General features: G+C 37.3%; 1 protein-coding gene across 1 annotated transcript in view; it reads right to left on the reverse strand.

The window, feature by feature from the left end:
• The window catches only part of ANKMY1 (ankyrin repeat and MYND domain containing 1), a 39,848-nt gene extending 19,142 nt beyond the window's left edge, over window positions 1-20,706 (reverse strand). The window contains exons 1-11 of the mRNA XM_063307786.1: window positions 20,693-20,706; window positions 18,665-18,974; window positions 13,464-13,610; window positions 12,669-13,138; window positions 11,130-11,346; window positions 9,998-10,162; window positions 8,624-8,994; window positions 6,404-6,575; window positions 5,363-5,509; window positions 4,122-4,268; window positions 55-162 (exon numbers count right to left, since the gene is read on the reverse strand). Coding sequence (XP_063163856.1) covers window positions 55-162; window positions 4,122-4,268; window positions 5,363-5,509; window positions 6,404-6,575; window positions 8,624-8,994; window positions 9,998-10,162; window positions 11,130-11,346; window positions 12,669-13,138; window positions 13,464-13,610; window positions 18,665-18,974; window positions 20,693-20,706 — 2,268 coding nt within the window. The remainder of the gene's footprint in view (window positions 1-54; window positions 163-4,121; window positions 4,269-5,362; window positions 5,510-6,403; window positions 6,576-8,623; window positions 8,995-9,997; window positions 10,163-11,129; window positions 11,347-12,668; window positions 13,139-13,463; window positions 13,611-18,664; window positions 18,975-20,692) is intronic.
• Between the last annotated feature and the right edge of the window lie 2,165 nt (window positions 20,707-22,871).

Consider the following 22,871-nt stretch of genomic DNA (forward strand, 5'->3'; position numbering starts at 1 on the left):
AATGCTTACAATTCTTAAAAAAAAAAATGCCTGGAAAGACAAAAGATTGCATACTTGTTCATTTCCACTAGCAACCGCTAGCGAAAGAGGGGAATGACCACTCCATAGGACATTTGGATTTGCGTTGTGATCTAAAAGATGTTGAATAACTTTGGCAGCATTCTGATGGGGAGAATAAAATAAAAACAGATCAGTAAAATACTGTTTTTATAATTAAAGAATAAGGACACATATAAATAATACATTTAATTTAAACTACACTTTTAAATTTAAAGCAAAGATACTATACCTATCTTACCCTGAAGAAAAAAAACTGAAGCTGGTTCTAAATTGGACATTTACTTATGTTCATGCCTATAATATGCCTCTATATTCAGATCAGAATAGCTTATCACAAGTTAAGGATTTGATGTAATGAACACAAAGTCACAATAATAAATAATATATTCTTAGACTGATTGGCAGATATGGGGATTTACAAATGCTGTTGTCATTTGGTCATCCAGTCACCTCCAATTCTTTGTGCCCTGATGGACCTCATTCTGTCAGTATTGTCTGCTTCTCTGAGTTCTTGTAAGCTCATGCTTGTGTCATCAGTAGTTTCAAGCCACCTTGTTTTCTGCTGGCCTTTCAGTATAGAACTTATCCTGCTATGACTCATGCACTTCAGTAGAAGAAACACACCCATCCCCTTTGCATGCACATATTTTCTCCATATGGTTTTAATGAGTAGGTCAGTCCTAGGAGCATAAATATACAGAGTACTGGATTATGTGACCAAAATCAGATTGATGGAGAAAATACTACCTGAAAGAAATAGTAGGGATTTTCCTCCAAAATAGTTTACCTTTAAAATGAGAGAATTACCTTGTGTTTCCTCACAATATAGCCACCACCTTTTCTTTCTTTCTTTTTTGGGGGGTGGGGGGGCAGGGACAGGTTGTTTTAAATTCAAAATTGTTTTCCTTTCATGTGCGAGCAATAGGTTGCAATCCAGTACTTTTGAACAGAGAGGACTTGTTTTGCTGATACTTTGAACAAAACTACAAAGCCTTTAGTTTCACCTTTTCACCTTTTACACTTATGTGTGTGTAACTGCACATGTGTATAATCTCCCCATTTTTATTTATCTATTATAATCAAATTTATAACCCACCATAATCATACATAGATTCTTGCTGGCTATGCTCATCTCTGCCTTTTCCTTTCTTTCTGTTTGAATTTAGTTTATACACTCCATAGCAGGAGTCTTTCCTTTCTTTTTCACTTAAATAATTCAATGCAAATTATGCAAATCAATTGCAACAGCACCTAAAGCATGAGGAAGGGACATTTTTGTTATCATTTAAGGTCAATATTGTCATCTGAAAAAGCTAGGCTCATGAACTGGAGTGCTCAGACCCCGGAGAAAGAAGTTCCCATCTCCAGGAACAAAAAGAGCTGCCCCTGCTTAGCTCAACAAAACCTGTGTGCAACGGAGAATTTTCATCAAGGTAATTGCTGCAACAGCAGCAGGATATAAGCAGAGGAGAGAGAACATTCCATATCATTATCTCCCCAATACCTTTAGCAGCCCCCATGGTGTATATCTTTATTATGTCTTAACCTTCACTTATTGTTCATTATATGTTTATTATGTCTTAATCTTCACTTATTGTCATCTCGGGATGCCTGTGGTCAAGAAGAAGGGCAGAATATAAAAAGGAATAATAACAACTAGTAGAAAGGCTTGAACAGATGAATAATTTACTACAGACAACAACCCAAAAATCTCACTAAAATAGATAATGAAACAAACAAACAAACAAACAAAAAAAGTACAGTAATGGCCAACAGTAAAACAAGCAAACAGTGAAAGCAGTAGAACCAAGACAGAAAAGTGAGCTGTTGCTGACTTCTACATGCAATAAAACAAAATTTTGCAATATTTAAGGACATTAAATCATTTTGCTTAAAAGCAGAAATGCTCATGTTCTGCTTCCTGAAAAGTTCATTCAATAATAATATTACCCCATTAGCTGTTGAGATTGAATGGGTTATTAAGACAACAAGCTTTTGGCTTTTGGAATATTTATCTTTCCCACTTAGACCTTGAATCTGTTGATCTGACCTTGAATCTGTTGATCTGATAAGGAATATTCAGCAGCATCAGATAATGATAATGCAAAGATAATGATGATAATGATTAATGACCGGGAAACACTGACAAGGGAATAAATATAATGGCTTGGGCCACAGACAGGGCTGAAAAGGTGCTGTCCGTGGCTCACAGTTCACTACTTTTAAAACTGAGTCTTTCTAAAAGCAGTTTGTAACAGTGCATAATAGGCTATCAAAGAAGGTACAATTAATGTAGCTCTCTGGATCTTAACCAATACTTAATATTTTCATGCAAATCATCTTTAGATGAACTGAGTGCTTTTGTATCTGGTTAATGATAAAAAGTGGGATTCTCAGGTGTCTCATAGGAACTCTGTGTCAATGTATAAGAGATGAAGAATAAACTAAGCTATGTTTATAATGATCTATGTATTGAGAATAGGGAGACAAATGGAGAATTAATGAAAAATTGAAGTGGCACAAACTAATCCAACTGCAGAAGTAAAAAAAACAGGGGCATTTCAATCAAAATTCTTTTCTGAACTTCTACTTAAAATAAATTATATTTTGCAAATTGATATCGTGCCAGACTTTGCTTTCTATTATGAGCTGAAAATTCAGCAGCTACAACAAGTGTTAGCAAAATAATATTTAAGTTGCAATCCTACATACTTTTACCAGGAAGTAAGCATCACTGAACTCACTACAACCTACTTTTACATTTGTACAGATCTGCAGTGTAAACTTTGTTAAAAATAGGCCTGTCACAATGAGACATTACAATGAGGCCTGTCACAATGAAACGTTATAATGAGGCCTGTCACAATTAGATGTTAGAGAGTTAGATTATTGACTGTGTATTTATGAAACAGATGGTAGCAATACAAAACTGGAGAGCAAAAATTCTGTCATTCTATGGAGCAGGCTTCCCCCTGAGATCTGGCAGACCCCTACCCTTCTGGCCTTCCAAAAAGCCTTGAAGATCCCAGATGTCCTTAAAATGCAACTGCCCCTAGATATACTAACTAGGACTAATAGTAGATGAAATAAAGCATGTTGCCATCCCTTATATATCCCACTGATAGGTCTCTCTGTGTGTCATAGATTGAATAGCAGTATGTAATATTGATTTAAATTGGGAATACACTGGAGAAGGGCCTTCCTCTTCTTTTTCTATCTTATTTAGGAGATCCGATGCTTTTTTAAGAAATAGATAGGAAATCCACTCTAGGTAATAATAATAGAAATGGGGAGAATGCAGCACTGTAATACATCCCACCTTCCTTGAGGAAAGAGTTGTTGCAGTTCTGCCATAAAAGCCAGCTACTGGGCATGTTAGAGTACTTTAAATTACCCATTTCTTTCTCCAAGTCTTTGGTGGCCTCTCTTGCAGATGTGAAGGTCTATGTTTCTTCTTACTACCCTTGATGCCATGCCAAGTATCTGACTAGCAAACCATGTAGACTACTGCAATCCCTCCCCTCTCCATAGCACACCTGGGATACATGTTCCTTGGTCCTTATGAGACAATGGTCTGGACGCCATTCTGGAGATAGGCTGATTTCATTCTCGGTTATCGCCTCCCTACCACCCCAAAGCAGCTCATCTGTTCATTCAACAGTTTTTCCAGAACCAGTTGCCCAATCATTTTATTTCTGACAGTGGCCCAAAACTCAGATTGCCCTTTTGCTACTATTCCATTTTCCCCACATTAATATTCTATACACATTTTAACACTTGGGCAAAAGATTTAGACAGATGGTAGGCTAAAACTGATTATACCAAAGATGTGCATTAGAGTTAATATGTCCAGGATGGCTACTTATTCCATATGGTTGAAATTCCTCAAACAATTTGAGCTCAGGCTTAAATATCAAATGTCCATATTGGTAAGGTAGAGCTAGTTGACAACAGACTTCTTCCTTTTACAAAATAAAATCCTTAAAGACAAAATGTCCTATTTGAAAACTGAGAAGTGAGAAAAGAACTTATAGCTGAGAATCCCAATAGCTATCACTCACTGTAGAATTGTCTTCCCTCTCACAGGCAATATGAAGAGATGTCCTCCCACCTTCCTCTGGGACAATAGTACATTCTTCGTAGTATTTTTTGGGTGGTCCAGTTTCATTATTCATTCTCATGAGAGATACTGATTCACCAATTTCAAACTAGAAGAAAGAAAAAAGGAATTAGACACCACCATTAATCTCAAGAAGCCATAAATGTTACTCCCTGTCACTTCCTACGAAGATAAATGGATGGTTGGGGATGGGAATTTTCTAGGGAATAAGGCATTCTTCCCTTATGTCCTGCTCTCCCTGGTGTCCAGCCTACCTTTGCAAATGATTTCAGCCTATGGACCAAATACACACTCACACCTGGCTCCTCTCAGATACAGTGCTTAACTATTCTTAAGATATAGTAAACAGGTGTGTGCTAGTTTACAGTTCCATACACCACATGTGCTGTGCATATGCACACATGAAGTTGCTTTATACCAAATCACATTACTAGTTAATCTAACTCAGTGCAGCAGCTACTTAGCAGTGGCCTTTCACAGTAGCAGTTTCAAGTATTACCCAGTTATGCTATCTAGGAACCTCTTAATCATAGATGTTCATGGTCAAGCCTACTAACTGTCCTCTTATAGGATGCAAGCAACCCAGAAAATGAAGTCAGTGAGACCTATGTTACAGAAACTGTATTTATATCTATACTTTTGTTATTTTTGTTTTGTTATTTTTAGTTTTTATTTTTACTTAGTATTTTAATCCTATTGCGTAAGCCGCCTAGAGCTACTTTGCAATTAAGGTAACATGCATGTTGAGAAATAAATAACAAATAAAAATATACATTTGAAATGGCCCCACTTTCTAAATATGTATCATTGTAAACCCACTTTCTATTAGATTTTGTTTGTGAAAACACTATTTCAGGATACGCCACACAATAATTGCATTATAATTTTTATTTTATATCACTTTGCCATGTACTAACTGTTTTGTTGTTTTTTTCTTCTCACCCCTCCTATATGGATTACAATATTGGACAGGCCTGCTGGAACCTACTGCATGGAAATTGATGCTTGGATGGCAGAAATGATTCCCTGTGCCATTCTTATAGGTATAAGAAGCCCCTCCCTCCCCCCTCCATACATGTTGTATTGCTTTTTGCCTACCATTTTTTTTCTTTCACTATTGTCTTATCTTTTTTTCTCTTTTTTTATGAATGACTAAATAGATAAATAGGTAAATACCTTCACTGAAGCCTTATCTAGCCGGTATATATCGTTCTCATCTTCTGCCCTTACATCAGGGTCTGCAGCAGCATGAAGTAACATTTCTGTGATTTCAACCCCTTCCCCACCAGGAAGGGCAGAAGCAATATGAAGGGGAGCTACACCCCCAAGCTGGGAAAATAAATGCTACATTTACCCCCAAAGCAAAGCACAAGTCACAAAAGCATCTCACCATTGTATGCCCTCAGTCCATTAAGTGCTCATTATGACAAAAAGGTATTCCAGCTTCCAAATGTGCATCTGCTCCATATCAGCTAAGTTTTAAAAACTAAAGATAACAAAATCTTGGGGAACATAATTACCCAAGTCCTTTATTATGAGAAGCTAAATGTTTTCCTCAACAACCATCAACCTTCATTGTTATACAACAGCTTAATACATTAAAAGAGTTTCTGAACCAAGCTACTAAAAAAGATTAATCAGGAGCAATGAAACAGGAACGGGGAACACGGCAGAGTGAATATGCTTTTCTAAATTAATACAAAGTACCATAAACAATTTTGTGTGCAGCTAGAATAAGTTTATCTGCTTAAAGCATAAATCATTAAAATAAGTGGGTTTCAAACATATTTCTACTTCTTTAAACAATTAAGACTGTCTGATGACACTGGAGGGATTTAGAAAACAGATATGCTTTTAACAACTTATTTTTATAGGAAAGCACTTTTAACAGACCAGTGCAACTTCACTGCAATATCCCATTTGATACCCAATTTTGAATTAGAAATTAAAGTTGTGCACTAGACAATGTCAGTACAACTTATTATACGCTCATTCAGTCATTACTCACTTGGGGCTCAATAAACCTTTTGTATTTTTTTTCCTGATTCAGAGGATAAAAACAGATTTCATACGTACCTGGCAAGCTACCAAACTCTTGGTGGTGGGCTATATTTGTGATGTGCACTGCATATATTAAAATTCATATCAGAGCATTCACATCCTACCATAAATTAAAATAGTAGTTTTTAATTGAGAACTACACATAAAAACAAAGTATCCTACTGTGGTTGGAAGTCGTATGTCAGTCCTTGCTCCAGCTTCTAGAAGTATTTGCACTACTTCTGTATTTGCAGCTTTAACAGCAAAGAACAGTACATGCATAGGAATACTGGAAATATTTGGATCAGCGCCTCTCCTTAGGAGCACTTTGATTGTAGACATTCTCTTTTTTTGTCTAAAATCCAGCAGAAAATAGAGTCATGTCAATACTTAAAAACTGAAAAGATTAGTAGGCATAATGCTTCACAGGGAGATGAGGTAGTTTTACAACCAGATATTCATCCTCTCGTGTTCCAGGGAGTTGGATGGTTTCTCATCTATGTATGATAGTACAAATACCATAATCTTTATGCCAAATGCTAGGAAGATATGGTTTCTTCTTTTGCATGCTTTCCTAATTGGTTGGATGCCAGCAGCAGAATGCTAGCTTACATAGCAGTCTCTAAATAAGAGATCCCAGCCTGCACAGAATATTGTAAGCATGTTTAAGGTAAAACTGGGTTTGGGTTGGGCTTGTGGCATACTGGCCAAAAAGACATAACTGATATAGTATCCTAACCATTAGTAAGGAATACTGTATTTTTTAAGTAAAGGTATTATGTGGAAACTTCAATTGACAAAGCCATAATGGACAGTCAAAGTTAATATTCATAGGCCCATCTGTTGACAACCATGGCACATGGAATATTGTGATTGGGAATGTAAGAAGGATATAGTAAAAAGCATGAAATGAAATGAGAGAAAGAAAAGCAAAGATGTGTCTCTATGATTTAAGAAAAAGACAGATATAACTGATCTGATCTTGTGAAGTAGAGACAATAAATACTGTATATCCGAGGAAGTGAAAGTATAGGTTTATTTATAAATTAAGAGGATAACATGCATGTCAGAAAGTATACATGTCATGTAGGTTTTTGTGGGTGTTTTAGAAAGTAGGAGCCCACAAGTTAATAGTAGCTATATACCAGGCTCCACTGAATGGTGAAAATGAAAAAATCATGATGAGTTTTGGGGAAGGGGGACTGTGCAATATTCTGAATATGATCCAGGGGAAAAAGCATTGCATAAAAACATTGAATGGATGGGTTGAAGCAAGAAAAGAGAGTGCATAAAAAGCTAATGGGTCATTTGCCCCGAAATAAATGAGAATGGTAACTGGTATTGTTTAGAAAAAGGCGTATTTGTCTGAAACACAAATGCACTGTTTCATTATTCATTAAGCATTAGTCTAGTAACGTGTAAATATGGCAAAGGAATGAAGACACATCTAAAAAAATGACCAATTTGATTGTTTATGATGGAAGATTATCGCTGAAGGATATAGAAGTAATGAGAGGCTCTGAAAGTGAGCCAGACATTTTTTGGTAGAATCAGGAGTAGAACTAGAAAAAAAATGGACATGAAACTATAAAGAAGAAGTGAAGGACACAAGAATTGAAGTAGAACATTTCTAGTAGTGTCAAGAGAGGAAATTTGGAAAAATGGACATGGAAGGAATGAAAAGCAGTGAAAGAAACTGCAACAAAAGTAGAAAAACTGTAGGAAGAAGCAGCACAAGTCCTAAATGAATGGGGCAAAATGTAAAGAAAGAGGATGTGGAAGTGGCTTGGAACAGAGCAAAAGTGCCATTGAAGTGTGTAGAATTATGCAAATAGAAAATATGAAAAAGGATGCTTAGCTATATGATGAAGTGAAAGAGGCTGTGGAATTAAAGAGAATGTTTGCTGCAAAAGGTAAGAATAAGATATACTGTTTAATGTGTATATTGAGAAAAAAGATAATTGCAAAAAATGAAATGAAAGAGAGCAAGCAATGTTAAGATTTAAAAAGACAGAAAATACAGAGTGATTTTGATGGAAATAAGAAGTAGTTTTGGAAGTGAGTGAAGAAGGCTGAACAAACCACTTGACACTAAACTGGAACCATTAACTCAACCTGCTCAATATTTCACATCCATATTCAGAGTCTGCATTAAGGGAGAATTAGAATGCATAACCATGTAATAAAAAACTTTTGCAGTTATTGGTAGCAAGTTTTTAAAACACAGCATATTGCTTGGTTTTCATTCATATCATGAGAGTTCCCTCAACCTTTCTTCAGAGAAACACTTACTCGCAAAATGAAGAAAAAAAAATCAGCGTTTGTTCAGAAAAAGGTTCAACAGGGACTTCTTTGATCATGGTACTGTAGATGATTAATCTGTGTTCTCCTAAGGTCACTTACTCTGTTAGTGATACTGCCATTCTTCTTAAGGTGCCTTCATGATGAACAGTGTCCTCAGAGCCTGGGAAACAGTGAGGTTTTGACATATGCTGGCTCAGAACAACTGCACCACGCTGCATAATTTCTGATGAAACATTAATTTTGTAGTTGTGAATACCACAAATTGTTCCAGAGTTCTTTTCTCCATTGTCTGTTTCTTCCAATGACTTAATTTCAAGATCTGGGCCAAATTCTGTCTTTTCAGCTGAGAATGACAACAATCCAGTTGAAAATGGGGTGGTAGTATTTGTACTCGGTTCAGATAGCTGAGAAACCCCTGACTGTGATAATGGCATAGATTCTGTAGATATTTCTTCAAAGATGTCTTCTAACTATATAAAGTAAAAAAGATAAGATAATCACTTCTAATAACTAATAACTATGTCTTGACAGGAAAGCAATGTATTATTAGGATATATATTTTAATGTTCACATACATATATCTCTATCACCAGGTTGTCATGCAAAATAGGAAAGAAGTTAGGTAACATTCTAGTAAAACTTCATAAAGGTGGTTTCATTATATCTCCTCCCTCCCTCCCTCCCTCCCTCCCTTCCTCTTTCTGTTATGGAACTAAAGTAATCTTGTGTCCGTAGATACTGACCAGACTCGGATCTGGCCAACTGCAGCAGGCTTGCAACATCATACACCTTCAGACTATGCTCATATATCCGTTACACCACTCACCAGATTACAGTTAGCAAGGACAAAAATATCAATATCTTACAAGTGGCAATAACTGGTATTTAGTTTTTGAAAACAAAACTGGATGGATTTGCTTCTAAAAATCATAAATACTTTTTAAAAAATTACAGTAAGTACTGGCTGCACTTTTCATTATACAACTAAAAGTGAGAGAAAGGACACTTAAAGACCAATCAATATAGAAATACTCAACTCCAGATCATTTAGGGATTTAAGATATACTGTAGCAATACAGCAAATACCACGATCCACAGAAATAAACATTTTAAGCAAACAACATTTGGACTTGTGGGTAACTCCATTCCTACTGGTGGATATAGCTTGGCAACCAAATTAGATCTTCAGTAGCAAGTTTAACCTTCATTTGAGAGATAGTTTCACAAACACAAGGGCCCCAGATAACTTCAAGAGTCAAAAACAGCACCTTCCATTGAACTTAGAAGCACGATAGTAACCAATGTAGTTGGTGAATGCAAATCATGGGTATCAGTTTACATGCCTTGCACATGCCTCTTCATACCATACAATCAGGGCAATTCAGTCAAGTGCTTGCTTTCTGTGCTGCAAATGAAAAGTGTGAAGCATCTTGATGAACTGTATTTCAGATTTACAGATTATGATGGACTGACCTCTTTTCTAAAGATATTCCTTTCAGCAATATTGGATTGAAATGCTTCTGCAGGGAAATAATGAATAATACACATGGACAAAGGTGATAATCCTTCATCACTGCATTTATTCACATCAGCTCCAGCATCTAGAAGAAGGTTGATGATGTCTTCATGGTAATTCATCTGCACAAAAAACTGTTTTAATTATTTTCACAGAAAAGTTTTTTTCTAAAACTCCAGTTTGTGCACAGTTTGAGATGATGAATTTGATTTTGCCAATGAATAACTGTATCAAGTTAATCACTCCCCATCTGGTGCTCCAAATATATTTGGATTATAATTCCAAGAGTGCCTAGAGAACATGCTGGCTGGGAATTCTAGGTGTAATAATACAACCAGTTCTGTAAAGTATCAAACTGGAAAGATTGGTCTACATTGATTGGCCAATGACAGTCTATTCCTTAATATGGTGATCATCCTTTCAATTGCTGTTGGAAAATAGCATGAATTCTTTCAATCCACTCAAGCAACCCAAGACTGCGATCACCATTGACTTGTTGCAAATATTCCTAACATGCTCAAAATAATCAAGCTGGAGATGATCTAACCACAAGGATTCTTGAAGGTTACTGATTATCTAGATTCTAGCCTGATTATAGGTAGATTACCAACAGAGCATCTAAAGTCACATCAGCCTTCCAGACACTTAAAATCATCAGGACATTCTGCTCTCATGTTGCAGCCTGCAGATTTTCAGCTGGTGGTTACAAAGATGACCCATCTCTGCAGCGGCACCTGCCCTATGGAGTAATGCAAGGCCCCAATGCTGATCTATTTGAAGCATCTTTCAAACATGTTTGTTTTTATGTTGGCCCTTCCTAGTCATTGACACCTGCGAATGGTTCTTTAATGTATTGTTTTAACCTACTTTAATCCTGTTTCTATAGCCACTGTAAATCATGTCAGGATTATTTAGAATATGAAGCAATATATAAATACTTTCGATAAATGGATAAATAAATTTTAAAAAACATGTTTTAAATGGCATAATGCTATCACAAAACAAAAAGAAAAAAGAAAATTAAATTCAGATGTACTTTTGCTTCCAGCTTCACAGTGCCAAAAAACATATTATAAAGTAAGAACTTACAGCAGCAGCAGCAAGAGCAGTATATCCATGCTTATCTGCTATATCTGGATGGGCCAGATTGTCCCTCATAATCTCATAAGCTCCTTTATAGGATCCTTCTGCTGATTTCTCAATCAGCTCTTCAGAAATCAGCTCTTTGGGACCTTTGGCTCCAAAACCATACCGGTTGCCTTCCATAATGACATTGACATTCCAGTCTATGTCATTCACACAATGCCTAAAAGTAAGCAACGCCTTAAAAAAGCTAGAAAGACAAGTACAGTATTTATATTGTGACATGCTAGTCAGATGGAAAGATAAGAGAAGGGTTTTTTTTCTCCTTACCTCTGCTTATCCATCTCTGGTCTAATGCTTAGTGAAATGGTAATCCCACGTATGGGTTTTACTACAGATTGCAGGTATGTATGAGAAATCACAGGATTGAGTGCCCCCTTCATTCAGTATTCCATCTGCATAAAAAAATATATTGCCTCTCCACAGGAAATTAGCTAAGAGGGGGAAAGGCTTTAATATATCTCTCTCATATGAGTGTGCTTATTTAATATGAAGAACAATCAATCATGTAAATGCTCGCTTCCAGTCTAAAATGGTATAAACAAACGGACATTAATCATCCAAGCAAAGTAACTTTTTCACTATTCCTCTTCTTGAAAAAACACTAAGAAAATGGCTGCAGGGACACACAAGAACAAATCCTGTGTGCATGTACACACATGCACACATACATAGGCACTTACACAGGACTTCTGGTTATTCTCTCCACCTGACCACATTTCACAGTATCAGAACTCAAGAATAAGTTAAACTAGATGCAGAGAAATTGAGGACCAATAAAAGTACATTTTAAAGCAATACAGCTAGGGAACTTCACTGCCATCAGATCTAGTGATGGCCACCTATTTAGATGATTTTAAGAGGATCAACAGATTCACGTAAAATTGGACTGTCTTTAGTTACTGATCTTCATAGCTCCTGAAGCACAGGAAACATCCTGTGAAAGATGGCTGTAGCCTCCTAACCCTTTTTGTAAACTTCCCAAATCCTCCTAAGTTGCTACCATGTGTCACATAATGCTGGACTAGATTGGCCCTCTGCCTTTCTACTAGGCTCTTCTTCTTTCTTATGTCTCTTTCTAACCCTCTGCCCAATCTCCTTAAGCTAATGAGAAATAAAAGTACTTCTGATAACTGGAATTGGGGTGAGAGAATTGGTACAAAACCATCAATCAAGATTTCAAATAATTTTTAAATAATATTTTTCAGCACCTGATAAACAGTACCACCAGTAGAAGGGGGGAGGGGGGAAAAGAGCAGAATAATGGTTTGTACAGGCTTTTTGGCATGAGTTAAGAGCACAAGCAAAGGAGAAGCTATATTTCATCAGCAGCTGAAAGGACAGAACAAGGCATATGGTATAAGCTTTTAAAACATACAGTATTTAACAGAACTGTATAAGCTGTTCAGTTGAAAAGACATATAAAAAAGCAACACAAAATAAAATGTCAACCACATTTTCATGTAAGCAATTATCAGTTCTTACCTATATTTATATATGTTTTTCTGCATCCTAACGAGAATAGGGGTTATGTTGGTTATATGCCATGGTTTTTCATAAGCCTGATGTTTTCTTTTCTTAAAATATTGAAAATCAAACTCTTTCAAGAAGGAGTGAGTAAGAGGAAGATTATCTGCATCAACTGAATATATATACATATTATCAGGCAACGTATAGCTGTCATCATTTAGGAGAAGACGTTTGAAGCTGTAGAAAAATGGATCCTTTTCTTCATTCAGGTCCCACATAGAACTGCTTTCCTCTGAAATGTACTGTTCTTTAGACTCAGCATCAAAATAGATACTGAGTTCTGGGAAATCAGAAATAGTGAAATACTCAGGCATTTCTGTGCATAGTTTAATAATATGGTTTCGATGCCACAGGCCAACATCTTGGCTATCATCTGGATAGGTTTCAATTCCTGGTCCAAAGCGTTCATCAGCCTTGTAAAGCCCCTTTAGAGGAAAAAAAATGTTCAAAAACAAAAGAAGATATGAGAGGATAATATAGACAAATAACAGAAATGAATGCATTTTTTATTTATTTGCATGCTTATTTATTCAAGCATACTTAAAATCAGGAGGAATAAAATAGGATCAGCAACACTATGAAAGAAATCAGCAGTCTATAAGCCCTTTAAATAAATGAACAAACTTTGTGTTATTCCTAAAAACATTAGTAGATTTGAAAGGAAAACATTTCTCAAATATTTGTTGAACTTGTTCACTTTACAAACACGATCGCATAGAGCTATTGTTATTAGAAAAATTTTCTGGTTACCTGAAATTGTTTTCCATCCTTAAATTCCATGGTCCCATAGCCTTCTTTACGATTAAGATAAAATGAACCTGTAAATTTGGAGCCATTAGGCCAAAAGTAAACCCCTTTGCCATGACGGTGATCTTTATAAAATTGCCCTACATATCTCTGTAATAAAGAAGAAGAAATATATATATATATATATACACACACACACACACACATACATACATACACACATGCATACATGCATACATACATTCTACTTTAAGTGAATAGAAATATTGCAGTAGATCTGGAAAATACCTAAAAACTAGGATAAGTAATACTACAGCATCCATGGATATAGTTCATCTACTTCATATTCATATTCTATAGCATCTGCTTGCATTTTTCTGCAACTACAGCATTTCAAAACACAGAAATACATACTCATGACTAAATGATCCTCAGTATCAAAATTACCAGTCACTTTAGAAGGAAGATTCAGGGTGAAAGATTCTGGCTTGTACCTCAGGTCATTTTGACTTTACAACTTTTAAATCTCTTTCCAGATGATTCCCCCAATTTTCCAGCAGCAATTCTTAAACTATATAGGTGACAATGAAGCTATTCTGACAATAGGATGGATTAACTTAACACCACCTTCCATTTTCCGCCTTTCATTCTAACATGCCAGCTTTTCTGCTTTGATGTGAATGACTATCTAGATTTGTAATTCTTAACTTGTACTCAGAATTTTAAAATTCCAGAATGGCTTTAGCATCTGCTTTTTCTAAATGCCTGGACCATAGTCAAAGCTTTGTAATTTCTTAAAGCATGGACACACTTAAAAAGCAAACAAAAAAGGTTGAGTTGAATCTACAAGTACAGTAATTCTTATGCCAGTACTATGTTGCCTGGCTTATTCTCAATTCAGATGATGCATGTCAAAATCGTTGTCACTTACCCACTGGGAAGCACTTGCGTTTATATAAAAAAATGACACACTGGGGCCTCATGTATGAAAGAGGCTTGAGTACAAATCAAGACTGAGCACAAAACTACTTTGAGCAGTATACTTTTTTCTCCTATATTCATCCCTGATATTCTCTATACAGTATGTGTTGGACAGTTAATACTGTGTTTTAGGAAAATTGAATGAGAAACCATGTAAGAAGATCAAGCATTACAGATATCTATAAATAAAAATAAACTAACACAAACAATATTATATTTTCTAAGCAGTTACAGAAGAAAATATAATTAATCCAATGAAAAGGCCAAGTTAAATGCAAACATTGCAAAAGATAGCATGTATGAGAAGTGTAGGAGCCTTGAATTTGTAGGGTATAAATGCAGTAAATCATGTGACCTAAATTTGCTTGAGGTGTTCAACTGAACATGTATAAAATTCCAAAATGGATACATTAGGCCTGTTAATTTCTCTCTATAATGTCCATCCATTCTGCTGCAAGTTTAAAGGAAAGCTGTATGTTAGAACAACTACCTACATGATTTGAAGACAGGGAGAGTAATCTGACTAAACCTAACACTTTAAAAATCACTATAACCATCATCACCTCATCATCTACACTAGGAATTTCATAAACTAATTGTGCATTGGTTTAAGCATGTTCTTTTGTGAGCCTTGAATCTGCTATCAATCAGTTTCACTGGATATTCTGGATTTTGGTAGAATAATGTCTACTTCCATAGTCTTCTTACACCATAAACAAACAAACATGAGAAACTTAAGCATATAGGGAACTGATGTATGTAGAATTGGGTAACCAATTTTGTGCTAAAGGGAAAACCTGGTTTATATTTTACTAAAATATTACAGTAAATTATAATTACTGCAAATCTGGAAACAAGGCAGTAAATTTGAACATACACAGAAGAAGAACCCTAATGGCCAAACCATCACTGAAGTTTGGTATCTGAAACAGACCAATCAACAAAAGAGTCTGTATTTAAGAGGTATCTGTGTGTGTGTGTGTGATGTCTGTGTGGTGTGTGTGTGTGCACGCATGCACATATATATATATATGAATTATTTCAAAACCTGTTTCAAAGACCATCTGAAAGCTTCTATGCTCCAATTGTTCTAAGACTTCTAAATAAAGATGCTCCAAACACTCATAGGAGCGTTGTACATTCCCACTTCTAAAAAGCTTCTCCTAAGATGCATCTACAGGACATGTAGAAAAGCATTCAGTATGTACAGTGCCTTATGTATGCACTGAATCCTAGTCTGTATTCTACATGCTGGGAAATTTATAAGGAGAGAGATCAGCAAGTTTCCTGAAAGTTCTCAGAGAAAGTTTATAAGAAACAGTTGAAGGACAGTAGCTGTTTACAAATGACTGCCAGTATATACTACAGGTCACAAGGGTAGGAAAAAAGAGAGATTTTAACTGACATTCTCAAAGAATTTGAATACAGGAGCATCACATGCAAGCCCAGAAAGCTTATTCCGCTCGGCTTCATCCCAGGAAAATAACTGCAGAGGTACATACTGAGACTTACAACATTTAATAAAAGTGGAATATATGAAAGATAAAACTCAAACAAAGCTATCAACCCTATCCAATCCAGGATTCTGAGTCTTGGTAAATTTAATTAATATTACATTTATTACCATGAATTACTTTCACAGCAAAAAGGGGAAAGAATCAAACAAAATATCTACTTTTAGAATGATATATTAAGTTCTGATCTAATAACCATTACTCAGCATACATTATATAAGGAAGGTGAAGTAACTGACAAAAGAAATAAATAACATACATTAAATCATATCTAAAAGTAGCAAATTGGAATTATTTCTTTATCTATACATTTGAGGCTATCATTAACAAATAATTTTCTATCAAACTCAATCTCTCTCAGCCTAAATATATAATGGCATTCAGACATTTATGTATTGTGGTCTTCTAGATCTGATCTCCCACAGAAAACAGTTTTATAAATAATCCCTTAAAAATCTGCTAAAATGCTAGTAACTTATATTTTTCAAGGGGTATGGGAATCCAACCTATTAGCCATTGCAAGCTACTCATTCAAAAAACTGCATATGACACAAGCTAATACAGGACATGCAAAGCAATTCATCCCTCCTAAAATAGCCCATTGTGGCTTTAGCTTGACTGCTAAGAAGACTAGTGGAAAAAAGACATTTACTAAAATTAATGGAGTTCCTTTACATTTATGGTGACCCAATCAGTAGTTAAATATAGAACAAACAGAAATATTTAACAAATTTTTATTGCAGAGTGAGATATTTAAGAACAAGGCATGCATTCTCCCAAAATCTCACATTATCATCAAATATTCAGAACTGTGAATTCAAATATCACTGATACTTATCAATGAACTGTAGATGAATTGAATCAAAGTATCCCTTCCTTCTTTTTCTTGTGCTAAAGGGATTGGTGCTACCTGGCTATCAGCCATTGCTACAGGTTCTTTTAGTTAAGTGGGAACCTTCTGGGAAAAGCTAATTTACATTTCTAATGCACTCCGTAAATCAGGTTGAAGGTAGGTTATATACTAAATCCTGAATAAAGTAAACCACAAAAATTAAAGTAAGGATCAAATCACAGTTTCAGTTGAAGAACCTTTCAAGCAAAAGATCCCAGATTCAATCCCTAGCATTTCTAGCTAGAAAAATCTGATAGCAGATGGTTTCAAAAATCTCCCTCTAAAAAACTTTCTGTCAACCAAAATAATGGGTTAGATAGTCCAATAGACTGAACTGATATAAGGCAGTTTCCTTATTGTAATAATACATTTTTATTATTGCTTGCTTGCTTGCTTATTTACTTACTTACTTACTTACTTACTAACTATCCCACCTTTATTATTTTTATAAATAACTCAAGGTGGGGAACATACCTAACACTCCTTCCTCCTCCTATTTTCCCCACAACAACCCCGTGAGGTGAGTTGGGCTGAGAGAGAGGGACTGGCCCAAGGTCACCCAGCCAGCTTTCATGCCTAAAACGGGACTAGAACTCACAGTCTCCTGGTTTCTAGCCCATTGCCTTAACCACTAGACCAATTTTATACTATTAAATCTCCCACAAGAAGTCTTGCAATAGATCATGAAAATTCTGAAGCTTAGCATTTAATTATCCTATGGAGCAGACAATTTTTTACCCCTAAAGGCATGTGCAGTGCTACTCAGGGATCATATGCCAGATTGTATATCTAGGCTATGCCCAAACCAAAGTTATTCACAGGCATGCACAGTCTTTTTCATACATACATGCATAGTAACACACAGTTATGGTTTTCAAAGGTTCTCCCTGCTGGAATAAAGAAGGGCAGACCCCTGTTCAACTGTAAAGAGCTATGCAAAGACTCTTTGACAAGGCAATAGGAACACAGAAAAAAAATGCAGGTTGGTAGCTGTCCCCAGATGACTTATTTTGCTCACAACCACTTTAAGGTATATTCTAGCCTTCTTCCTATTTCATGCAAATCTATGTATAAATACTAAAATAGCCACAAAACCTGGAAGTCAGATGAGGCTTTGGCCAGTCCATAAAACTAGAAGGCATATATACATCCCTCCCTCCCTCTGAAAAATATATCTCCCCAACTGGCATAAAACTGCAGCCATTTAGGAGATGCCAAGAAATTCACAGCTTCGTTGTATGCATGTCTGTATGCATGCATGCATGCATGCATTTCTCACATGTATACAGCTGCCCATCTTATGTAGTGACTCTGATGTATGATGTATGATTGCTCCTCAGAAGTAAGTCCCACAATGTTCAATAGATCTACTCCCAAAGACAGTGCACATAAAGGCAGTACCTTCAGCTGTTCAGATAGTACAAGTTTTTAATCATAAAACAGATGTCTCATGAACCTTAAGAGAAGCCGAATTATGTGAAGAAACATAATCTGCCTAATACCATAAACAAAATCCAAATTTACAAGTCTAAGAAAATCAAAATAAAATTCAAAATGATTATATTGTAGAAGAATGTATGATAATACATAGAAAATAAAGCTTTTAGAATTTTCTGCAAATTGTCCTTCTCTATTAGAAAAAGTCAGAACCTTTCTGTCTTATGTATTTTGAAGGCTACAATGACAGACATATTTACCTCTGAACATGCATAACCTTGACTGTTCCTTAGCTATTTTCATTGTGTATAGTTGCAATAGTAATAATACTTTACGTACAATACCAAAATCAGCGTATGTTAAATATTAAAGCAGTTTACCTCACCATTGTCCCATGCAAATTCTCCATATCCAAGTTTTAAATCAAATAAAAATTCGCCTTTATAGCAAGAACCATCTGGCCATTCTTGCACTCCAGTTTTATATTCAATCTTGTTATTGTTTAGATCGTCTTCAACTAATATATCTTGCTGTTCATTACTTTCTTCCTCATAATCTTCTATCTCTTCTTCATCATCACCCTCATAATCAACAGCAGATATTTGTTCAGTCTCAAATTCACTTTCTTCTTCTTCTCCTTGGAATGAAGTATTTCCTGAAAAGGCATCTTCTGTTTTATTTTTCTTCTCTCTGAAATTATAATCAGGGACAGTTACTACTACTTTATTAACTAAGTTCAGCCAACACTACAGCAATTCCTCACGTAACAGGATGTTTCAAAATGATTTATTTGCAAGTAAATGTATGTGGCTTACAATCCTATGCTCACCTATCAGGAAATAGGCTTAATTTAAACCAGCAAAGTTTATTTGTTATATTGGGACTGTACCAATTCTGCTGCTAAACAGAATCAGATTACAAATTTGCAAAGAAGCAACTTGGTTGCTGCTTCATTTTGCACAATTAGGAAAACGGCAAAAGAAAAGTAGCATCTTGAGATTACCAAATAATTATGGACTGGATGCAGATATCACCATAATTATTCTAAATATCAATTTGCAGTTACTAAAAAAAATTTAGCTTTGAAGACAAGTCAACATAGGACATGAAATGAAAGAGCGAAAAAATAGTTGTTCTGAAAGTTTTGTATACTTCAAATAAGACACAGCATTTCTGCAATATGTCAAGGCTGAGGCTTAATAACATTTTAAAATGAATAGGCTTAGAAATACTTGCTAATTTTTTCAGGAAATATGCAACTTAGTAATTCTTAAAAATATAGTTTGTTTACAAAATTTATATGTTCATTCATCCACCCATTGCACCAAAATGAAAAGACCATAAATACTTCCAAGTTAACCAAAAATTCTGAGAGTGCCTTGGACTGCAAGAAGATCAAACCAGTCCATCCTCCAGGAAATAAAGCCAGACTGCTCACTTGAGGGAATGATATTAAAGGCAAAACTGAATTATTGGCCACATAATGAGAAGACAGGACACCCTGGAGAAGATGCTGATGCTAGGGAGAGTGGAGGGCAAAAGGAAGAGGGGCCGACCAAGGGTAACGTGGATGAATGATATTCTAGAGGTGACGGACTCGTCCCTGGGGGAGCTGGGGGTGTTGACGACCGACAGGAAGCTCTGGCGTGGGCTGGTCCATGAAGTCACGAAGAGTCGGAAGCGACTAAACGAATAAACAACAAAACCAAAAAGTATACAACAATTATGTGCACTCATCTTGCCTCTAATAAAATTCCGGGTTGATATTTTTATAATCATGCTTGTATAGCACAAGACTTTTCATACCTCAGAAGAAAACCAATCAAAATTGTCACCCATCCTCAGAATTTTGTACCTTAAACCTCATAAAAATATGTCCACATAATTCTCACACAAAAAAACTGATGATACATGTTCTTTCTCTATACTTAAAATATGTATTTTTACATATATTCATTGAGCTAAACCAGCAAACAAACCCTTCACTACTAAATTAGCCATTACACCCAAGCCCCAAGAATCTAGTGCACAATCTACCATTTCTCCTTCCCATAATACAGTTCAGTTCCTTGGGAATTTTAACTTTGCACAGGTGAACTCCACATATAAGAAATTGAATGGAATTGTCAAAATTCCATGCTCCAGGTTCTGGCTCAAAGTATAAATGAAAACTGCAATGTATAATCTCAGCCCTGTGTATAGTACATCTTAATGACACCCGCACTTGTGTTGCCTTCTCCAACACAGAATCTTCCAATAGGACTATTATTCCTGTTACCCCAGCAGACCAAGGTGGATATGATGGGAATTGTAATTCAAGGTAACTGGATCTCACCAGGGTGAGAAAAGCTGATGACATCCTTCCTGTCCAAGGGCAAGTACCTCCCCCTAAGGATTTTCTCAATTACCCTTCCTCATTCATGGAGTTTTACAGGGGGTCCAGGCTACAGTGTCTGTAATTATTTTGTATTTTCTCAACACAACTGTCATCTCTTACCCTACTGGAGAGGAAAAATTATCAAGGAATAAAATATAGAAGAATTCTAATGCCTTTTGATAAATGACACGTTAAAAGCCTCTGTCTGGATGTGATTATTTGGTACTCATATCCAGACAGAGGCTTTTAATCCTCCTACGCATGCTCTTATTCCCACCGTTCTTTATTAAGACCAGATTATAAACATAATCTTACAAGAGCACTTGCTTGCACTTCACTTTATCGTCGCATTCATCCGGATAGCGTCGATATGCGAAGCAACGACTTCAACAGATACTTATTTTTACACCACCCATTACACCACAAATCCATCCCGGTGCAACCAAAAAAAAGGGAGGGGAACCCTTCGTCTACCGTCACAAGGACATCGCATCCCCTCCACCCTCCACACGTGAACGGCACGCGGCTCGGCAGTCCGGGGTCCGCCTATTCCGCCTTCGCAGCCTATGGCCGGGCCCCTACCCCAGTTCACGTGACTGCGCACACTTGCCACCGGCTTCCTCCAGAGGTCCCCCGAGGACGGGGAATCCCGCTTTGCCCGAACCGGGGAGAACTAACAGCTGCGAGCCCCGCCATCCCGCCCCGAGAGCAGCACCCACCCGAGAGCCAGAGCGGCAGCCTGCATAGCCTCCATTCGACCTCAAGGTCGGGGAAGAGTCTGCCGGACCCGCGGACGCTTCCTCACAAGGGCCGCGGAGGGGAGCGGGGACGTAACAGTCAGCGGGGATCAGCTCAGAGGAGCGGGAGCGCTGCCGCTACCACCCCTCAGTGGAAAGCCAGCGCGCAGCGGAGAAAGGACGGCCAGGTCTCGTCCGGCAGCTCCAGGTACCCCTCTCCCTCTTAGGCTGCGCCGCATCCGAGTTTCCATAGAGACCGAGGCGGAGTTTCGTGGAGCGCAAAGCGGCTCCACCTCGCAGAGATTTTTTTTACTGGCGCTTCTTGAGCGCCGGTTCATTGAGGGCCGCGCCAGGGCCGGTCCTTTTTGCTCCTAGAAAAATGCTTGTAAAGAACGCTCTTCGCTAGTTTCCCCCACTTGTTCCCTCCCAGACTCCTTGGACTACAACTCCCGGGCGCAGTAAAAGGGGACAACATGTTACACTAGCCAGGCATTTCCTCTTACATGCGACCAGGTTCTTGTTCAAAGTCGTTAGAAAGGAGAAAGTCTTGTGGCATCTGAAGACAAGCACTGGTTATGATATAAAATTTATTTGACAAAGCAGCTTTCTCCAACTTAGTACTTGCCATTGGATGGTCATGTAAATTTTGAAGGACTCCTTTTTTTTAATAAGGTAAAGTTCAAGCTTGTTTCCTAGCAGCAAAAAAGAGAAGGAGTTTGCCATTGCCATCCTCTAGGATGTGTTTTCCAAATCCCCCATCTGGTATACTGCCCTGGTATGGCCTGGAGCAGGGCACAGGCAGACAAGTTCCAAAAGGTGTCATGGAATCGCAATGCAAACATTACATCTTATGTGTTATTGCACCCCAAGTGAAGGGCAGAGCCTCCATTGTGACATCATGATGTATGTTTCATCATTATGGTGTTGAATGGAAGTCTCCCATCCAAGTCACACTTAATGATCTAGGCTTTCAGGTCCAGGCAAGGTTTTAGCTAATTCATTGCTGACTCCAGGGCAGTTCTGTTTGGGCTCCAAGTGGGAGCCAGAGAACAGGAGTGGAGAAGTGAGAATGCAATAGCAACAGCTGGCTGCAGACAATTCTATGATTCATTGTTCAGTTCATTGGATGATTGGGCCTATGATTATTGCTTAAACCAAAACATTGAACCAGTGGTTGGCAAACCAGGATCCTTGGACCAAACCTGTCCCAACACCAGTTTTGGTACAGCCCACAAGCTAAGAATGGATGGGTGGGCAGTAGAAAGCCCTGTGGAGCAACCAGCCCAAGGGTCAGGGCACCTTGGGCGGTGGCGGACTATCAGCAGCCTCCTTGCTGGCAGGCCAGTGTTGTCCAATGGCTGTCATGCTCTTTGGCCTGAAGACCTGCCAGCTCTGGAGGCAGAGGAGGGGTGGGACTGCTGGAGCCTCCAACCTCACCTGAGCCACTGCTACTTCACACTGCTGCTGCTGCAC

Source organism: Candoia aspera, chromosome 6 (genome assembly GCF_035149785.1).
Source record: "Candoia aspera isolate rCanAsp1 chromosome 6, rCanAsp1.hap2, whole genome shotgun sequence".
In the NCBI taxonomy this organism is placed as follows: Eukaryota; Metazoa; Chordata; class Lepidosauria; order Squamata; family Boidae; genus Candoia; species Candoia aspera.